At 41.4% G+C, this 20,148-nt stretch overlaps 1 protein-coding gene across 1 annotated transcript; it reads left to right on the top strand.

Annotated features, from left to right (window-relative positions):
* Nucleotides 1–88: 88 nt before the first annotated feature.
* Nucleotides 89–19,929, top strand: efcc1 (EF-hand and coiled-coil domain containing 1). The gene is made up of 8 exons (XM_084349744.1): nucleotides 89–918; nucleotides 2,212–2,651; nucleotides 11,925–12,076; nucleotides 12,397–12,532; nucleotides 14,134–14,290; nucleotides 16,796–16,954; nucleotides 17,505–17,574; nucleotides 17,734–19,929. Exons 1-8 carry the CDS (start codon nucleotides 241–243, stop codon nucleotides 17,865–17,867), a joined length of 1,926 nt encoding a protein of 641 aa, XP_084205870.1. The 5' UTR covers nucleotides 89–240; the 3' UTR covers nucleotides 17,868–19,929.
* The last annotated feature ends 219 nt before the right edge of the window (nucleotides 19,930–20,148 follow it).

Below are 20,148 nucleotides of genomic sequence, written 5' to 3'. Positions count from 1 at the left end.
GCAGTATGAGACGGTGGAGTGTGCATGTTACTGAGTCGGGGCTGGGACCCCTGGTTCTGGATTTGGGGGGCAGTGCTAAATTCAAATCTGCTCTGTGTTAACACACGCCTCATTCCTGCTCCGCAGTCTGGCCCAGAGTTTCTGCTGAGACGATGAACACGAAACACACACAGGGCCAGAGAACAGAGGAAACAAAGTCACCGTGTTCAGTGTGAGGAGATATGATGCTGCTCAGTACAAATGATGGATACAAGAGACTCCATTGATCCATACAGCAGGCCAGCGCGCAGGACACAATGGATAGTCAGCACTCTGGCTTACCATTACGGACTGGACCGGGGAGTGGAAAACGAAATTATAGTTTTGGCTACCGGACTGGATCAGTACCTCCAGGAGATTTTCCATCATATGGATTACCAAGGTGGAGGTAAGATCTCTGTGGAGGACTTTAACATCTTGTGTGAAGTTCTGGGGCTGAACAAAGAGTCGGAGGACACGGACTGCGCCGGTGTTTTAGACCATCTGCCCACCGAGCTCACCTTCAGACACTTCCACGCTCAACTTTGCGGACACTTCAGCACCAAGGCGGGCTGTCATTATGAGAACGGCCGGCTGCTGGTCGGGAAGGACAGCGAGCATATAGAGACTCAGATCCGCCTGAGGAGCCCCCTGAGGCGGCGAGAGAAGCTGCTGTCTGTGGGTGCAAGCTGCGGCTCCTGTCCCTCCTCGGAGGGACGACACGCCTCCGGCTGCAGGCTCGGGTCCTGCACCAAGGAGTGCTATGAGGAGATAGTGGCGCTGGAGGAAGCAGAGGACCGAATATCGAAACTGGAGGACGAGAATGCCAGTTTGAGGGAGCTGATTGAGGACATGCGAGCCGCGCTTCAGAGCAGCGATGCCCGCTGCTTGGCTCTGCAGGTGAGGGGGTGTGCAGCTTTCTGCTGAGAACCAGGCTGAAGTTTTATTATGATGATGTCCACACATTTTTGAAAGTGATTGAAATGATATATTAACATTAATAAAGCCATTAGTCAGGTTAGAGTATGACTTTTTTAAATATAGCTGGTGAAAGTCAGTCTTCTGTGATTATAAATAAGTCTTAAATACAAAGGTTCTGATGATAACCCATTGATGGTGTGTTGTAAATGTTAGTTAGTGGTTCATAAATGGATTCCGGACCCCTGGTGCCCTTTGAAAGGAGGCAAGTGGTCAACCTGTCCACTGGATGGCTGTTGAACTAAAGAGCTAACTAAAAAGACAAAGCCACTGTCATCCTGGAGGAGAAAAAACACCTGACAGAGGGATTTTCTACAACCTGGCAACTTATGGCTCATAACTGATCTATCCATCATTAGACGGCCTAAATGACCTCAGCTATTCATCATTAATGATCAGTTACAACTTAAAATCCTTTATCCTTTATAAAGGTCATTTATTTTGATGCTTTGTGAGACATTGAAAAACCCCATTATTCTTTATCAACCACAGACTTGATGACTTATTGAAAAGTGAGACAAAATGTGATAATATATTTTTTTCATTAATGAAATGAATTGATAACTTTATTATTAATGACTCACCAGTAGAGAGAGTTTTCACTACCTGGATAACCCAGATGTCAAAAGAAAACGAATATTGAAAACTGTAATTCAGAACAGGGAGGCGTGTGTCAAACAACACAGGGTTGCATAAGGAAATGAAAGTTTGTAAACTCCTTCAGGCTGCACAAACATGGAACATATATGCAATGGGTTAGGCTGCAGATATAAACACGTATACACCCAGGAAATAATTCTGCGGTGCATTTTTTAAATTTTTGTCTGGGTGAATGTCAATTGTATCAAGACGGTGATGATTATATGGTCAGCATCTTCACATTAAAAGTTTGGCATCAGGTAAACACTGTCCGTCAACTTTGACTGTGTTGAGCACCAAGCATCGATGATATAAACACAGAGTCCACCTCTCCTCATCCAGGTGTAAAAGTTGTAACTAATACTTAGTTAATGGTTAATGACTCATTAATTAATGCCTTATAGATCCATTGTAAGTCATTATTATAAGAGTAATATTTGGGTTTTCTGAGTTGCGAGAAATCCAGTATCCTTGAATATTTACTTATTACTGGAATGTGACTTGGCAGGTGTAATAGTGGTTTTAGGGAATATCATGATTTGGTTACTTCCAGTCACCTGTTGTACTTCTGTTCAGGTAGGACTGTGGAAAAGCCACTCCAAACATAAACCAGAGGAAGGCTGTTTTGTAGCCCACCAGAAACAAGCCTCCCAGAAAAGTATGAGCTACAACAACCTGAAAAGCAGCACTGACAGCAACCAGAAGAGCCTGCAGAACATTATCCACGAGATAGAGCTGCTGCGGAGCTCCAGAGACCTCCAGGTAGAGGAGGCCATGCTGTGTAATCAGAGATTGGAGCAGGAACTGTGGAGCTCTAAAGAAACTGTGGCCGCTCTGGAGAGCTGTAACCAAGCCCTGAAAAGGGAGCAGGTGGGCATGAGGAGGAAGGTGGAGGAGGCCAGGCAGGTGCTGCTCAGCGGGCTGGGTAAGGTGAAGGACCTGGAAACCAAGGCCAGTCATGTGCCAGCGCTGCAGAGACACATCCTCCAGCTGGAATCAGACCTCCTCTACTACAGGTAAAAGCACTGGGAACACACTCCCACATGAAGCATTTAGATATCAAGAAAACACTACAATGTTAATGGTGAAGCAGTAGTTTAACAAGACACTTTGCTGCAGCTTCGGAGAATTTAATTGCTGAGTAAGACTGCATCATATGTAAACACTGGACCATCTTGACACGACAGCCATTTGCAAGCTGTTGCTCTGTGAGGTCACGTTATGTCAAATTAGGCAAGTTTTATGCTCTGCTGCTAACCTGATTGTCCACTTCGTTCAGCCGTATGTTGTGTTCATGTTATCCAGTTTCTGTTGCTTGTACTGACATTTTTATAATGTCTGCATATCACCAATACAACTGCTAGCAAGCTAGCTTCTTTCCATGGTAACCACGGACTGATAGGAGCATAAGTCGCCAGTTAACACGCTCTCTTGTTGAACCGAAACACCAACAGTGTAGTAGTGCTCTTGCCTTACAAAAGTCTGGACAAACCTTTAAAGTAGGCTTTGTACTGTAGATCTAATGTGGGAGAAAATTCAGCGACTGGGTCTCTAATTTGTTCAGAAACAGATGTTGGTGGACTGCTGAAGGGAAATAAGTTGATACATTTACGTAACAGCTAGCCTACTTCATTTAACAGAACCCTGCTACTCATGCTCAAACTCCCCTGGCTCACAGAATGTTGTATCAAACCATAGACTGTATATAAAGACAATGCTTAAATGAGGCATTAACCAGGAGGAAGCGTCTGGGTGAGGTCATGTGCTTTTTATTATTTACAGACAATACACAATAAGTGAAAAGACAGACAAATGAAAAACAAATCAAATACCCTTCTAGTTTCTACTGTTGCAGCACATTTTTGTGATTGATTCCTTTTGAATATATTTATATGGGAATGAATATGTTTCTTCAAACTTCCCTGCGATTTTACATTGGCATCGTGTTGATGCATCAAAAGAAACATTGCCCCAAGGTCACAGAGAGGGTGTATTGTCTAGACAAAAAGCTTTTCTTTTTAACCTCTTCATTTAGTCCCATCAGCTGTCCAACCCTGAGCAAAACAAATGCCTGGCTGTTCATCATGTCATGAGAAAGAAGGGCTTGTTTTGGCAGGTTATTTGTGTCAAGCATGAACCATAATAAATTATTATTCCTCCAACAATAAAATGACTTTGTTTACTTCTGGCCTCCTGCCTGGAAAACTCTGCCATGCTACTTATGAAGGCTTGATGTGGTTTACTATTCCAATTTTCAGCCTTGTTGTGTTTTAGTTTATTTAACAGGCATCGTGTGTGGCAGGTCCGTCGTGCCTGAGCTCTGCTACTGTTGGGAACTATTCATTTTGGCTGTAGTAAGGGTGTAATTGGACTTCTGAGTACAAAGCCATTGGTTTAATGTTTATCTCTGTCTGTTGTCTCTGCTCCAACCATATAATCAGTGTCTGCAGGTCTGGCTTTCTGAGGTAGCAGATGTCTCTAAATGGTTGTAACATCAACCCTAATGCTGTCATTATGAATTCAAAGACACAATCATACACAACCAGACCCTTATGACTGAAGTCCTCACTACTACCTGTTTTTAAGGTGATTCTAAATGACAAAATGTGCAACCACAATACCCTTCTTTTAACCCTAAACTCCACTAATCCATGCAGACTGCGTTCCAAAGTCTTTTCACCACCCTTCCATTGATACCCTAATGGCAAATAATTCAACACCACAAAGGCTCCGACTTGTCAAGAGAAAGCTCCATTGAGTGAGAACCTCAACAGACTGACCGTTCTCATCAATCTCTGCTCACTTCTTTCACTCTGCTCCCAAATGAACAATACCACATAGGCACCCCCGTCCTATGGATCTTAGCAACCAAGCTCCATGAATATTCCCACTGAAAGCCTCAGTGCTTGCTCAGCCACATCTCATCCAAAGACTAGACGGGACAGTGCCAGTCGAGGTGTTGGGTTTTCATATTTGAGTGAGATGCAATGCTGTTCTGTCCTCCTTTACATCTTGCTTGTGACTCTGAGATACTTCAAAATTCAGTCATCAATTTTTCAACATGCTGTCTCACTGTCAGATGTCTGGGATCATATGTGGTGGGTTTAAAGATGCAGTAATGTGTCATGGGGTCTGTTGAAATGATCGAGCGTAACTTTATCCCTGCGGCTTACTTCTAAACTGCTGTGACAAGTAATGAGATTAACTTGATGCTGCTGGATCCCAGAGATACAGAGTTACAGGGCTGGGGAGTGGGTGAGCGAGCTGGCACTGCTTCTGTCCTGTGGAATTCACTTCAGCACAGTGAATATAGACAGTGTTTATGCATCCTTATCACCCGCTATTAAAGCACCTAGTATGAGCCCTAACCCTTTCTCCTTGGCATCAGTGGACCGCTGAGTATATCAGGAATTATGTGTTTAGTTGTGTATGTGTTTGTCCGTATGTCTGCGTGTACATCTGCAGCTAATCGTGCATATTGGATTATTCAGCCTAATCTTTTGGTGCACATTTATGACTGTATGCTCAAGGACCTCTCATGGTTGTCATGATTCACACATTTTGTAAAAACACATATTTTATTGACTGCTTCCACTTAAAGCTAGGGCTGGTGAGTTAATCTAGAATATTTTTTTTCTATATTTCTAGAAAGTCTCTTCACATCCTGATAGCAATTAAAAATAATTGAACAGGATATCTGTCTTCCTACCTACGTACTGCCTGCCTGCACTCTGGGTGTGTACTCGCTGCGTGTTTGGAATCTTGTTTCGTCAGTCGAGTACCTATCTATATTAGTTAATTCAGAGCCAAATTTCAGTACCTTGACAGTGGGTTGTGTTGTGATTTCAAATGAATAAGATTGGTAAGATTCTTTATGAGCCTATTGTAAAGCATAGACTCTCACCACTTTACAATTTGCAACACAGCAAAAGGAATTTCCAGCAATCAGCTAGGCTAAGAATAAGGCTTACCTAGTCTGTTGAAGGCCACTTTGGCTTTGTTGTGGCATTAAAGCGGACATCCGAAGAAAAGTTTTGTCCCATTTTGCACCAGGGCATCTGCAGATACCAGATTTCTTATAATCCACTAAAAGTAGGTACAATACAAGATTAATAAATCAGCGTTTTTGTTATCATAGTGGCCATCTTTACTGTTGGCCTGGTGGAGATCTGCACTCTACTGCGTGCACTCTTCTAGTTTGTAAATGAGATTGATAGCACTCTCATGTCTGTATGGTAAATATACATTTAAAGCCAGCAGCTGCTTAGCTCAACACGTCATATCTTGTTGGATTAAACAGTCTAAAAAAGTATAAAAACATGTTGTGGTTAATTGTATGTTAATTTTAGCATTTGTTCATGTACAATTTCTTCATCGTAAAAAAGTCCTCTTTCCACCAGCATCCCAGCAGATCAGTTTAAAAAATGCAGTCATTGGTATGAAATTTAATATGTGTGGGTGTTGTTGCATAACATGTCTGTGATTTCTTTGGACTGTTCACTAGAACAGAGCAGAGGCTAAGACTCAGATGGGAGTCACGCCTTCAACAGGAGTTGATTAGCACAGAAGAGGCTTTTTATACTGGGATTGTTTAAAAGTGTCACCTTAAGGTCTGTGTTTTACTCCAGAGGGTAAAGGGAGTCTAAATCAGTCACTGTAGCCCATAGAGCTCTTTGGGCCAGGGGGATTAGACAATAGGAAGCACAGTGAGAGGAACAAAAAGAAGTGAGGGGGAGGAAAGTCTACCATCTGGAGGAAGAAGCAAACACTCAACTGTTTGTTCATGAAATGACGGACATGTTTTGAAAGGACCACGAGAGAGGAACGGCTTCATTTAGTTTTCCATCGTCTTTTTGTGCTCCACAGAAAAGAAGTAGTGGAGATACAAAATCACTCAATGCATTGCACTTTGGTTCAGTCCACAGCTTCTTCACTTAGTGTCCTCTTGATTCCAGGTGTCTTTGTTTATATAGTCCAGGGATTTCTAGAGAGCATACCCGAGCACATGTGTCCTAAGTGTGCAAGTTTAAAACTCACTTTTCATTTTATCGGCACGCCTGCAGACTTCTTCTCTCTATGCCTCTAACCCCTGGCCCTCTGAAGGCAGGCCCCAGGGGAGGCATAATCTCCCAGCCTTTTCATGCTCTCTGCATGGCGCCTGAGAGCAGAGGGGAGAGGAGGGTCTAGCAGACCATTTATCTGCCTCCGCACAAGAGCTGCAGTATTGTGTGGAGCAGGTGCTGCCACGGCATTCCTCCCCTTTAAATAATGTGGAAAGGACACACTCAAGGGATGTTTGGGACCCGTGGCATTCTGCTGCTGCTGCCTTACTGTTGTTCTTGAACAGCCTTCAAAAACTTGCACTGCCAAGTGGGCTCATTTTCACATTGAACGGCTGCCCTGCTCTCCCTCTCTCTGGTTTTTGAGGTATGCTGACATCAGCAGAAACACACACAAAATATCTTATAAACTTATGCCACCCACCCATTTTGGACTTGTCTTCCTGTATATCCCCCTCTACTTTTAATACCCTCGTTTGTTTGACTTTGGGGGTTTCTTTGCACTTTGCTTGCGAAGGAAAGCTTAAGTACCCTCTGTAAATGTTACAGTCATTGGGTTTTTGATAAAGTCCTCAGCTAGTGCTAAACAATAATCACATCTCTGGAGCTGCTTCATTTGTATCCCAGACAGCAAGTCACTGCACGGGTGTGACCCAAGAGGACTTGATTAATAACCGTCAGCTATGTAAACATGACCCCTTACCCCATCTCCGTCATGCCACAGGGCAACAACAGGCGCTGAACTTCAAGTTCAAGCTCAGGTTTACAGCGTGCCCTCATTTTTAACCTCCACAGAGAAAGGAGACTGTCATTGAACGATGACACCTGAAAGAGGAAACTGCTCCTCAGGGAGTGAAGGAGGGGGAGCAGTGTGTTGATGGAAAGTTCACTTCAGAGCTGCACTGTGATAAACACAGGGACGACTCTGGGTGTCCTGGCTCTAACAGCAAACAGCTGGACTACCCCCCACAGCCCAGAGGAACAGCTTCAGGCTTTTGCTAATAGGGCATAAAACAGGATCCTATTAATTAGAAATGCCCTGACAGAGCACATAGCGCTCTCCATGTATACCTTTACTCCTGTGTGTGTGCCATGAGGGGTGTTCTATTAATTAGGCCTAAATTGGCTACAAAATGCTTCAGTAGAAATTCAACTATACAGTGAGTGCATTTTTTCTTTTAAGAGCTTAAATGTCAAGATACTGATCTAAGAACGATAAGAAGGTGTTCTTTGTGAAGAATAATGTCATACACAGCGACAAGCAATACAGAGAAAGTAATACTTGAATTTTTAAGTGTACATTTCAGGGTTTTTTGTTATTGTAGTCAAAGATCCTTCCAAGTCTCAATTTAATTTTGGCCACAGTTAACCCAAGATGGGATTTTTGTACAGGAATCTGATAAAAGAGAAGAAAAACTCCATAAAGGCAGTTCAGGAAAGGTTAAATCGGTTATCTATCTGCTCCAATTGTAGAGCACTTCCTTGAAAACTATAAGGCATGGCATGTCTTTGTTCTTAATGGCAAACAGCACAAAATGTTAAATATTCTTTATGTTATAAGCATGTTATAGCAGCTCTAATCTTTTTGGGGTAGAAGAACCACAAAATAAGCCGACAGTGCTGTAATATTCATCGTAGAAAGTTTTTTTATCATGCATGTATTATAGCAATAGCGGTACACTGTGTCAATGTTGTGTTTGACCATGTCTATCCTTGAAATAACGCTGTCTCATTCGTCATCAACTGAGAAATAAGAAGCATGCTATGTCCAGTTACATTTTCAAAATAAAGGCACTGAAATGACTTGGTTAGGTTTAGGAAAAAGATAATGCTTTTGCTTAAAAAAAACTGCTTCGTAAAAACAGTCACCATTGAGTCTTGGCTCAGGTGGGACTCAAACTCTGGTGCCTGGGTGAAGTCCTATGAATGAATCGCCCAGCCATCTCCAACCTCTTCCTGACTGGACTTTCTGACTCTTTATACTATACTGATACATTGTTCCCATCAATATCACCCCCTGCTGCTACTGCACCCATATACAAGCATGTACACCCGGGCAAGGCAACCTGTCAACCTCACACACTGACCTCTAGTGGGTTCGGCAGGTCTATTACACGCTTTGACGTGACACTGGGCTGAATATAGAAGTACATACGGAATCAATGAGAATTGCTCACCAGGCGCATACGTCAACAACGTTTTCTAGCTTCCGGGTTGACTTTCTGGTCATGTGGCTCACTGAATATGTGCTATAGAGCTTCTCTCACTGGCCCATAGACTTTTACTTGAAGTTAAACTTCACATTGTGATGGTAAAAGGTAAATGGACTTATATTTCTAAAGCACTTTTCCAGTCTACTGATAGCTCAAAGTGCTTTAAAGCATTTGTCACATTCACTCTGAACTTTTGCAGAGGCTGCCATGCAGGGCAGTGACCTGCTCATCAGGAGCAATTTGGGGTCTAGAATCTTGCTTAAGGATACTTTGACATGCAGGCAGGGGAGCTGGGGAATTGAACCAGCGACCTTCCGATTGCGGGACGACCCGCTCTACCGCCTGAGCCACAGCCACCCCACATTGTGATGACGTCCCGTTTTTTAAAATCACTTTTCTCAGCTAAAGGAAAGTTTTACGAAATTAAAAACCTCCATAGATAAAAAAATCTCAATAGAAGGAGTGATAATTGAACTTGTTTTTAGTTCAAGTTGTCCAGTCACAGTTTTGCAGACATCTCTTATATAACGGTGCTTTCTGGGGAAAATCTTTCTTGGGCCGCAGAGGAATTTTTCAAGGAAATACCACTGGGCAAAACTGGAAGCAAGGCAGGATAGGCGCTGCCCTATCCAGGTCTGAATAGTATATTCATGGTTTTTATGGCTTGTGTAGCAGCAATGTTCTATTTAGTAGTCCAGCAGACATGAAGCAACATCAGCATTCATTTGGATTTCCACCTTATGTAAATTCATATGCGATTATTTACCCTCCTTTGGCTTTGTTTTGGTCTCCACCACCTGCTGAGCAAGAAATCAGCTTAGAAAACTTAGTATCTTGTCACTAACTGCTCACTGTGTGGTGCTGTCCAGGTAGCGTTCAGTTGGTAAACTAGCTGTTCTGCTACTGCTGGACATAGGTTTAATGAGAGTGCTGTGACTAATCCATTCTGAAAATGAAACCATAAAATGAAGCAAAAGGAAAAATGCTAAAAAGGCTACAAAAAGCTACATTAGCACTGATTTGAAATGATGTGTTCACCTTTAATCTTTGTTTTGGTCTCCATCAACTCCTTAGCGATATCTTTGTCTGCCATTTGTTACTGGGCAGGTAGTGTAGAGTGGGATTAACTGAGCGTTTTCACTGAAAACAGCTGCTGGAAAAATTGTCAGTAAGAGCAGCAAGACCAAATCAAACAGTAAAAGCAGATGAAGCGATGAGTTGAACTGCAAAAATCAGGTGATAATTCCCTTTTTGTTCATCACTGTGAGCGACTCCTTTCACATTTAGAACATTTTAATTAGTGTATAGTGTGAACACATCCTGTTAAGATCTATTCTTGTTGAAAAACTGAAAGTTACATTTCTTCTCTGAAGTCTTTGAAGTCTGCAGTGTATTTCAAGTTCTCTGTTTTTCTCTCTCAGCAAAAGAAGCTAAATTAATCCTTTAGTTCTGGCAGGTCAATCAAACCCATGCTGCTTTTGAATTTGGTCCATTGGCGAGAGCAAATGAATAGCTGATCAAATTTTGTGCATGTCTGCTGCATCCCACAGTCTCACCACTATCCAGGATGTCTGTCTGGACTACTTTCAGGTGTCTGTATTCATCCAGTTGGAATTCCCATGCTCAGTCATCGCCAGACACTTCAGGGTACCTCGTCACTGTCAAGTCATGTGATGTGAAACCATCCTTTAACAGTGTAAATCTTAAGCCTCAAAAGTGACAGTGTTTGTTGGAGTCCCTTTTTGTTTCTCAAGACACAAAGCCATTTTTTGAACCGCTATGCATGTCAAAGGCCCGAGCCAGTAGCTGTGGCCTTGCTACAGTATTCAGCGGACACAGGCTGCGGCCTTCCTCCAACCACTGTCAATTAAAGTGCAATTAGTCACACCGAAGCCTTCATTTGAAAAAGCCTCCACCAGTGCATTTCAGAGTCTCAGCGTCTCCACAGCAACCAGCGAAGTTTTGTGTGTTTTCATGTCCATGCACCAGTTCCATGTTGGTCTGACTGCAGCTGCTGGCCCTCGTGAACTAACTCCTTCTTTCCTCTACCGCGGCCCCTACTAACTTAAACACGGCTCTCTGATTGATTGCCTGAAATTATGCTGCAATTACTGACCCTCGGTGAAGTCAGCCGTTTCTCCCCAGTTCTGTACAAAGAAACCTAAAGTAGTACACAGATGCAGAGTATAATGTTGTCTTACAGCGTAGTCTGCCTCGTGCCAACAGGATATAAGCATGAGTGTTCCGTGACTTTTTTTTCAGAGAGTCAGGCTGTTGAAAACCTTTTTCGAGATTTTCTCCTTTTTTTTTTCAGCAAGACATCATCATCTGGAAACACTTATTCTGTGATTTACGAAGGCCCCCTATCGGATTTCCCCCAACACAAAAGAGCAGACAGCAGGAGAAACGTAGAAAATTCAAACCATTAGAGGACGATTGATCCGAGCAAACTGCAGTCTCAGTCCTATTTTTCCAGGAACAAATGTTTGAATGTGTCTATGACATACAGGACGGATAGAATAAAAGCGTGACGCATCTTTTTAGGTTCAGATGCAAAGATATGTAACAAAGTTTTGAAAACTGTTCATATGCTTAAAATGTTGTTCCATCCAGTGTCAGCCAGTTTGCTTCTACCTCCATCTTGCATCTAACTCCTAACAGCGCCATTCTACCATTGACCCACTTTACTGTAAAAATGCCTTAAAGATACAATGTCTGGCTTCAATTACCCCACCCAGATTTGGCATACAACATCACAGGCCTCTATAAAATTATCATGGCAGTTGTAGATGTGGCCTAATACACACTGCTGTGTGTTACTTGATATGTTCTCTTTGATGGTGGCTATTGGTTTGGACTGAACTTTTCTCATCTGTGCAAATTTGAAGAGCAGTTTCAGCCCCTTGGTCAGTGTCAGTTTATGTGCAGAGACGTTCAGAGCAGAAAAGATGGGTCATGTCTTTGCAGAGAACATACACTCAAACAGCTATATTGACCTCTCAGGGCTCTCTTTCAGGTCTGAGGTGTCAAAACTACAACTCCCAGGCAGCAGCAGGGCAGAGCAGCAGCTGGGTGTTGCTGGCAGCAGGCCGGGCCAAAGATGTTGCTCAGCATCCCAACACGACCGCTGTTCTCCAACAGGGCGTGCTGTGACGACCCCTGATAAAAGTAAGACATGTGTCTCATGAAAGCACAGAATGCAGTACTAATATCTCTTTACTATACAGTCATCAGGAGAATGATAAGAAATATGAGGATATTTTATTATTTTATTTGAGGACAGTCAAAAGAATCCTGAACACTTAGTATCTGCTGAAACAAACCATAGTACTGCTGGATAATGAAAGCAGATGTGCTGTTACATATGGGGTTATTGTAGGTCATAACTATTCTGCTGGCGAAGAGCGTAACTACAGGAATGGCTACCACCCTTTATGCTAATAATAATAGTGATAATATCAATGATGATGGTGTGTTGTGGGGTCTAGTGGAGGAGCAGCTGTTTCGCTCAGTGGAGGGCCAGGCAGCCTCCGACGAGGAGGAGGACAAGTGGACCGGAGATCAGCAGAGGCAGGTGGACGAGGTGAAGAGGATCTTGACCAGGCTGTCCTGCTGTGGGGAAAGGTACTGCACGTCTATATCATCACTGTATTTTCAAGTTCCCATAAAACAGCTGGCAAGGTGCTATTTGAGAGGAAGTTAGGGAGGGGCTTGTCAGAGATACTGATCTGTGTTCAGCCAGTATTGCTGAATACGCTTTACGCCCCGCACCATGCAGCTTGCGGTGCTGTGTTGCCATATTTTGTCATTCTTGGGCAAGATACTGGCATATCTAAGTGATGATCAGCTTAAGACATACTATAAAAACTTAAATATATATTTTGATGAGAACTTTAAAGCAGTGCACCAGCTGACAGCAGGCGTGAATAGACTACTTAATGCTATTTCTTGGTATGCCTGAGTCTAGGTCTAGTCTACTGTCTATGATAGGATAGCGGGCACAATGGAGCTCAGCATGACTTCAGATATTACTTTTCATTTAAACAGAATTAAACAAATGGATGTATATATATATATATATATATATAGAAATATATAAAAAAAGAATAATACTAAATCAATTGTTGTATATATACATATATATGTATATATGTGTGTGTGTGTATATATATATATATACATATATATTAGGGATGCAACGGTTTCCCACCGTTCGGTATGCATCACGGTTTTTGGGCCTGGTAACGGTACGGTTTCGATATCTTAATATAAAACTACTCACACTAGCAAAGGCAATATTGCATGTAAAAATAATTAAAAGCAGATATAGTCAAACCACAAACCTTAGTATAAAAATGTAACAATTATCTTAATTGCCTTCCATAAAAAACACAGTATCCAATCAAGTTAAACAGCAAACATTATCGTAGTATTGTATTGTTTGCCTTTGTGTATTGAACCTAACAGGGCGTAAAATATTAAATAAAATATTGAATATTGTTGCATCCCTAGTATATATACAACAATTGATTTAATATTATTCTTTTTCACTACTTGGAGGGCAGAGGAAGTCCAAAGCAAACAAATGCATTCTGGTCCTGACATACTTGCTTTACAAAATTTTAATGGCTAACATGCTGGCAACCAGTGCCTGTGCCAGGAACAGGGCAGTATTAGCATTTATGTGGCTGTTCCTGGTCCCCTGATGAATGTAAGTCCATTATTCACTCTCCTTTTAGCTCTGGTCGGTCTTAAAAAGTATGCGATATTTGTCTTTAACTACTAGATATTTGGCTTTCTTCACCAGCTAGCTCTGTTTGCATGCTGTCTGGTGCCGAGCAGGTATTGTATAGGCCCAGTTAGCTGCCTACTAAGGACTTTGAGAAACACTGTTGCCTTTTGCTGCTGAAAACAAAACCAATGAAAGTGGGAAAACCAAAGCAAAATGTTATAGAGCTGCAGCATCGGGTGATAATTCTGACCGTGATTGATTACATTTATTGTTAATATATGCTTCTTTCAAAACACACTTCATAACATGTAACATGTTAAAGTGATAATTTGGAGCAAAGCAATAGACTAGCAATCCTGCTAGTTTGTGTTTGTGTAAATGTTATCATGTATAAGAGAATTTGAATGACGACTCAAACTCTGATCCTCTTTGACAATTATTCCTTCTCTGAGCCTGACAGACTTTGTGTCCACTGGTGTGTTTTGCTGATCAGGTGCGACGATAAGGCGTTCAAGAAGCTGATGTCAAATTTCGGAAGTTCGAGGAGCGAGGAGAGCTGCAGCGCCGTGGTGGAGCTCCTGGAGAGGGTGACCAGGCTGCATAAGCAGCTGGAGCTGAAGGAGAGCCAGGCAGAGATAGACATGGACCAGGTACAAACCACCACTGACCTCCATCACACCAGGGTGGGCTGCTGCGCTGGTCCGCTGGATCCCTATATAGGAAACAGTTCGGTCTGCACAATGTTCTGCCTTGCTTTACATCGTAGTCATTTCGTGGCAGTGTATATGGTGTTAAACTAGATTAGAGAGGGCTGGTGAAGGTTGTTATGAAAGTGGAGAGCTTCAAAGACAAAACCACAGCTAGTGGCTTGATCCTGCAGCTTCCACCTAACCAAGCCACCAGCTGCGGCACCAGAGCCTGCCTCCATGTGTGGGTGTGTGTGCAGCTGTTTCATACTGGAGCTGACCACAGAAACACTCCCCTCTTGTCCCGCATGACACTTAAGAATATCATAAATTAAAGCTCTCCTGTTACAGTGGAGTAGTATTTTCACAACACAGGAAGACAGGCAGAAGGGGGGACCGTGACGTAATGTGTTCCCAGAACATCTCAGCACTCAGAGAGGAAAAGTTGAAACTAAACAAAGTCCTGACTGTGAGGCTTTGTTTATGTGCAGGATGTGTGGGGTGAGACCTTTGTCCTTCAATATGCTCTGACGTAAAGGTGCACTGCAGGGATTTCCAATAGTTTTGGCAGGCAAACCTACATGATGTGGGCTGAAAACTCAACTGGAACCTGAACATTTGACAGACATGAGTGGGTATATTTATTTTATATTAAGATGTTTAACAGGCCTACAGGGTAAAAACTTTCAGAGTGACGAATCCAGCTGCTCTTGTAACAACTTATTCTGTGGTTGGTCTTTAAGGATAAGGTTGGCGGTATTCTATTCTCTATTATTTTTAACAAATCCTATGAAAACACCAAAACCAACAATGAATCAATCTTATTCTGCTGTTTATTGTCTGTGTATCCTATTCCTGAAATACTGGATCTTCTTCCTCTGAGACTTAGAGCTCCATAGTTGTCAAAAAACACATCAGTGAGTCACACTGTCACGCAGTGCTGACATGTTCCTTTATTACCATGAACACACACACACACACACACACACACACACACATACACAGAATCTAGTTTATTTTGACTCAGTCCCCCTCCTGATGCTGTATCTTTTCACTAAAGCAGCCCATGTATGTTAATACCCTACTGAAAATAGTTACCAACAAATTAACACCTGTTACGGTAACGTTTCATGTAAAGCTGCAGTGCCCAGCTGTTTAGGAAATGATTGTATATGAGCATTATGTAATATTTACTATTTATTTGTGACTCCTTTGAGCTTTACATCTTCTGTTCGTGGATTGTGTTGATACTGAGGAAGAATGTTGAATAATATCAGTCTTATTTGTAAGTATAAGTAAGAGTGCTGAATGTGTAGTGTGTTCACACTGGAATAGTGCAGAAATGATCAGTGTAAAATTACCCAAAAGTCATGACTGAGTAAAAGTAAAGATATTATGTTAAAATATAACTTTGGTAAAAGTAAAAACTCACCCATACAAATAGTACTTGAGTAAAACTCTGATATTATGCCTTTAAATGACCTACGTAAGCAAATGAGACCATCAGCAGGAAGACTGGGTCCGATTTATCCAGGTTGGATAAATCATAAAATTAAGATAATTTTTAATGGGGGAGTGCTGAGGATGAATTGAGTCTCACAGCCTGAGGAAAGAAGTTTACTTTATTTCACTCAACCGTCATCATCCAGAATCAACTAAAAATGAAAGTTCCTTAGGTAGCTTTAATCATCAAAAGTAATTTTCTGACAATAAATGTACTTAAGTATCAAAAATACAAGTAAATTATACATATATTTACAATTGTGTAAATACTGTATAATATGGGTTGACTGATTATCGGCTTGGCAGATTATCTAATCCGACACTCAGCATTTGTCCGATTATCGGAATCAGTGTTTTTTTTTAACTGACTACTGAAAAAATACAGTCATGCAAACATGCAATCTTCAAAGTAACTAAAGTTATCATAATAATGTAGTGGAGTAAAAAGTACAATATTGTCCCTAAAATGTAGTGGGGTGGAAGTAGAGAGTAGCATAAAAAAGTAAAGTACAAGTCCCTCAAATCTGTACATAAGTACAGTCCTTGTGTAAATGTACTTTGTGTCATTCCATCACTGGAAACTATACTGTACTTAAACATGTCAGTATGCATACACATTTATAATAATTTGAGATTATTTGGTTCTATTGTCAAGTCAAGAGTTTTTGATCCTATGCACCTGACAGACTTGGTGTGCAAAAACTTTTTCTAAATTACAGCTGTGCTGTATTATCGTCCCACAGTCTCATGCACAGATAGAGATGGAGAGGAGCTGCTCACAGTAGGAAAAATTCAAATGAACTTCACTTTTGTTGAGCTAATAAGATAAATACAAAACAAGATAGTATTATTTTTGGTAAGCTGGGCTTTATTTAAAGTAATGTGAGATTTACCACAACAGGAGACCTGACCATGAACCAGGCAGAAGGGAAGAAGGAGGTGACCAGTTTGTGTTGTGTGTTCCAGATGAAGGACTCTCTGGTGCAGGAGCTGCAGCAGAAGGCAGAGGAGACTGAGCTGCTTCAGATGGAGCTGCGGATGCTGGAGACAGAGAGGGTGCGTCTGTCACTGGTTGAGGAGAAACTCGTGGACATCCTGCAGCTCCTCCAGCAGCTCAGAGACCTGGTTAGTCACAGTTGTAGTACCGGGTGACTGCACTCTTGAGTCTGAAGAGGTCAAAGCTGCTAATAACCAAGGCTTTGTGCTAACATTCAACATGCTTTGATAATTTCAAGGCCCAGATTTTGGGTTGTTTGATTGTTTTGATTTTTAGTATAGTGCAAACGCATTCAGACCATCATGTGAACTAAAACTCCCTACTGAAACTCAAAGTAATGAAAATCATTTAACTGGGTTGGCAGTTAAGAGAAACCCACCCATGCTGCACTGGAGTCATTTAGCAAATTAAAAGTATTCACTTGCATCGTTCAGGGATGAACCTCTGTATGGACATCCTAAAAATCAAAAGGCCACTTTGACCTGTTGAATCAGCAAACAGATGTCTTATCTGTCATAGCACTTACATGAGTTTTGTCCACAGTGGAAGATTGATTATAGACGAGTTTCACTTGTTGCACATGTGTCAGAGCCTCTGTGGTTACAAGACTCAGATTGCCTTTTAAAGTGCCTGTTAATTGCCCGATAGCCATCTGAGAATCACTCTCTCTTGTTTCAGAATGTCTCGCGGCGGTCACTCGGGAAAATCCTGCTCAGCACTTTGGAGTCTTGCAGCGACCCGCAACACGGTTAGTGGAGTTCACACGCCCAATAAAATCAATAAAAGAGCTGTGAAATGTGATAATGAAAATTCACAGTTACTCAGGGCAGGGAATTGAATTAAACACTCATCGGGTCGTCTGTTACATGATCCCCTCAGCGGTCACATCTGTTCTGTTTTTGCACAGGCAAAGCCCACATTCTGGAGGTGCTCAATGCTCTGTATCATGAACTAGCTGCCTGTGAGATTCTGTCTAATGGTGGACCTTTGGAGCGAACACAGAGTCAGCAGTCTCTCAACGCACTCATCATCTCCTGCTAATCAGGACTGCCTCCTGCTGGGCCAGTGATGCTCCAACAGCCTTTCTAGAGGACACTGAAAGCATATTAGTGGTCCAGAAACATACTGGTTGATGTGTATAGTGTATTATATTGTAGCTTATATACTCCTCAGACCTTATTATCTATAAAGGGATATTAGTCTAGAATGTTTGTTACTGTAGCAAAGGTCTTTATTACATATAAAGGAAATTCGTGCTTAAACATGTTTTTTTAAGATCTTCTATTGTACATAAAACTCTCATTATCCAATATGGATTTTCTTTTTTCCACAACAGTATTCTGAATGTGAAAATGTTGAAATAAGCTAAATCTCAAAGGGGCATAAAGTAATCTGTGAAATGTATCCAACTCCACTGGTCAACAACATCCCTGATAGAACTGATGGAATTTAAAGGTCCCATATTATGCCTTTTCAAGTTCAGGTTTTTATTTTGGGTGTCTACTAGTAATTATTTTTCTCATAATGTCAATTGTTGCAGCGCTTCTATTTACACTCTGTCCGAACGCTCCATTTTAGCTCCTGTCTCTGTCAGCCCCTTGATATGTTCACAGTATTTATAAAGCACCTAGACCTGCTTTCTAATCAAAAAGGCATGGGAATCTAACTTTCTACAATATGGGACCTTGTTGTTGAAATTGTGTCCCATGTCACATGCTTCATTTATCAAAGTTCAGTTTTCAGCCTCAAATGTATCATATACCAAGAAGTACAGCCTATGTTTGACCATCTGTAAGGGAACACTATCAGTGTGTACTTTGTGACCCTCAGGACACCTGTGTTGTGTAATGGTGCATTCTGGTGGTTTGTTTACTAACATCAATAATGTTGAAAAAACATGAGCCACTTTGTATCTTCTGGGTATTTGTGTTCAGGTGCTCATCTGTCAGCGTCATATGCATCATATGTACTGGAGCAACGACAAAGCCCTGCAAATGTCAATACTGTTGGCTTAAACGTTTATTTCGACAAAATAATTTCAACTAAAGGTTCACATAGTCACTTGTTCCACAGCTTTTCCATTTTTTTTGTAGATGTTCTAACTATACTCTTATATACTGTAGATTTGAGAATAATGCAACATTTTAGCATCTACATTTCCATGTCAATGAAGCAAAATCTGTCTGCTGATAAATAGCAAGTAAGTAGAGTTTGAGTTGAGTGTTTTGTCAACTGCTTTTTCCAAGCTTACCATCTAACTCTCCTTGGCAGCCTGAACATGTTGTTAGCTACTGGCTGTTGATAAATGTAAGCTATATGGATACAGTATATTTGCCATTAACCTGCTACACTGTATGTCCATGACATGTTAAGATAAACTTCATACTTCATACTTCAACACTATTCTTATGGGACTTGTTTCAAGTCAATACTGGTATTTACCAGACTTCTGGTGCTGAAGTTTAAAAACCTTTAGCATTAGAGAGGACAAAGATTTCCCAAATATATTTTGGTCTCTGTGAGCTTTGACCATGCATGCTCTGCCAAGAATTCAGAACTTTTAAATGGCACAAAATTGTGTTTATTTGCTATAATTGGTCAAATAATAACAATAATGTTCATTGTTATTATTAGAGAGGGCAGCTTTTGTATGCGTCTGTCTCAAGGAGGTAACATAGTGACCATGGCTGATCACAAACGTACCAGTTTTATAAAATAGACTCAATCGTCCCAAATAGGACCATTTCTCAGCACAATGTTTGCATTATCCATGCCTCTGGATGCATCTGCACAGTACACCAGATACATATACACATACAACACATTCTGTTCATAAGACTTGCCCAGTAGTTCAGCCTCTTTCCCAAACAAGTACTACAAATGTAATACATTAATGACAACAGTGTCCAGGTGAACCTGCAGTACTGCCTCACACCTGTTTCTCAATACAATACAGCAGAGTTACCTTCAACTGAATGTTCATTCTGAAACACAAAGCATGTTAATGTCACTTGTATGTGTTGTCATTGCTGTCTTGAAATTAGGGTCTTGGATACATAACCACTGTTGTTGACTTATGCAATTAAAACCTTTGACATACGCAGCCTGGGTGGATTTATTTACTCATGTCTGTGAAAAGGAATGACTAACTCCAACTGCTGCCAACTCAATCAACCTGATCTTCATCCATGTAGCAGGCATCAGAAAACAACTCAGCATTGAAAACCTCAGGCAGCATGTTGCATCAAGATGGCACTTATATGTTGAATCACTTTAAAGTAAGTCATTTGTTTAAAATGATATCCTATCCCCCAGCCTTTGC

This window comes from Pagrus pagrus (assembly GCF_965226575.1).
Source record: "Pagrus pagrus genome assembly, chromosome: 3".
Lineage (NCBI taxonomy): Eukaryota > Metazoa > Chordata > Actinopteri > Spariformes > Sparidae > Pagrus > Pagrus pagrus.
The sequence above is the reverse complement of the archived record's forward strand: the minus strand, read 5'-3'. Positions and strand labels throughout refer to the sequence as shown.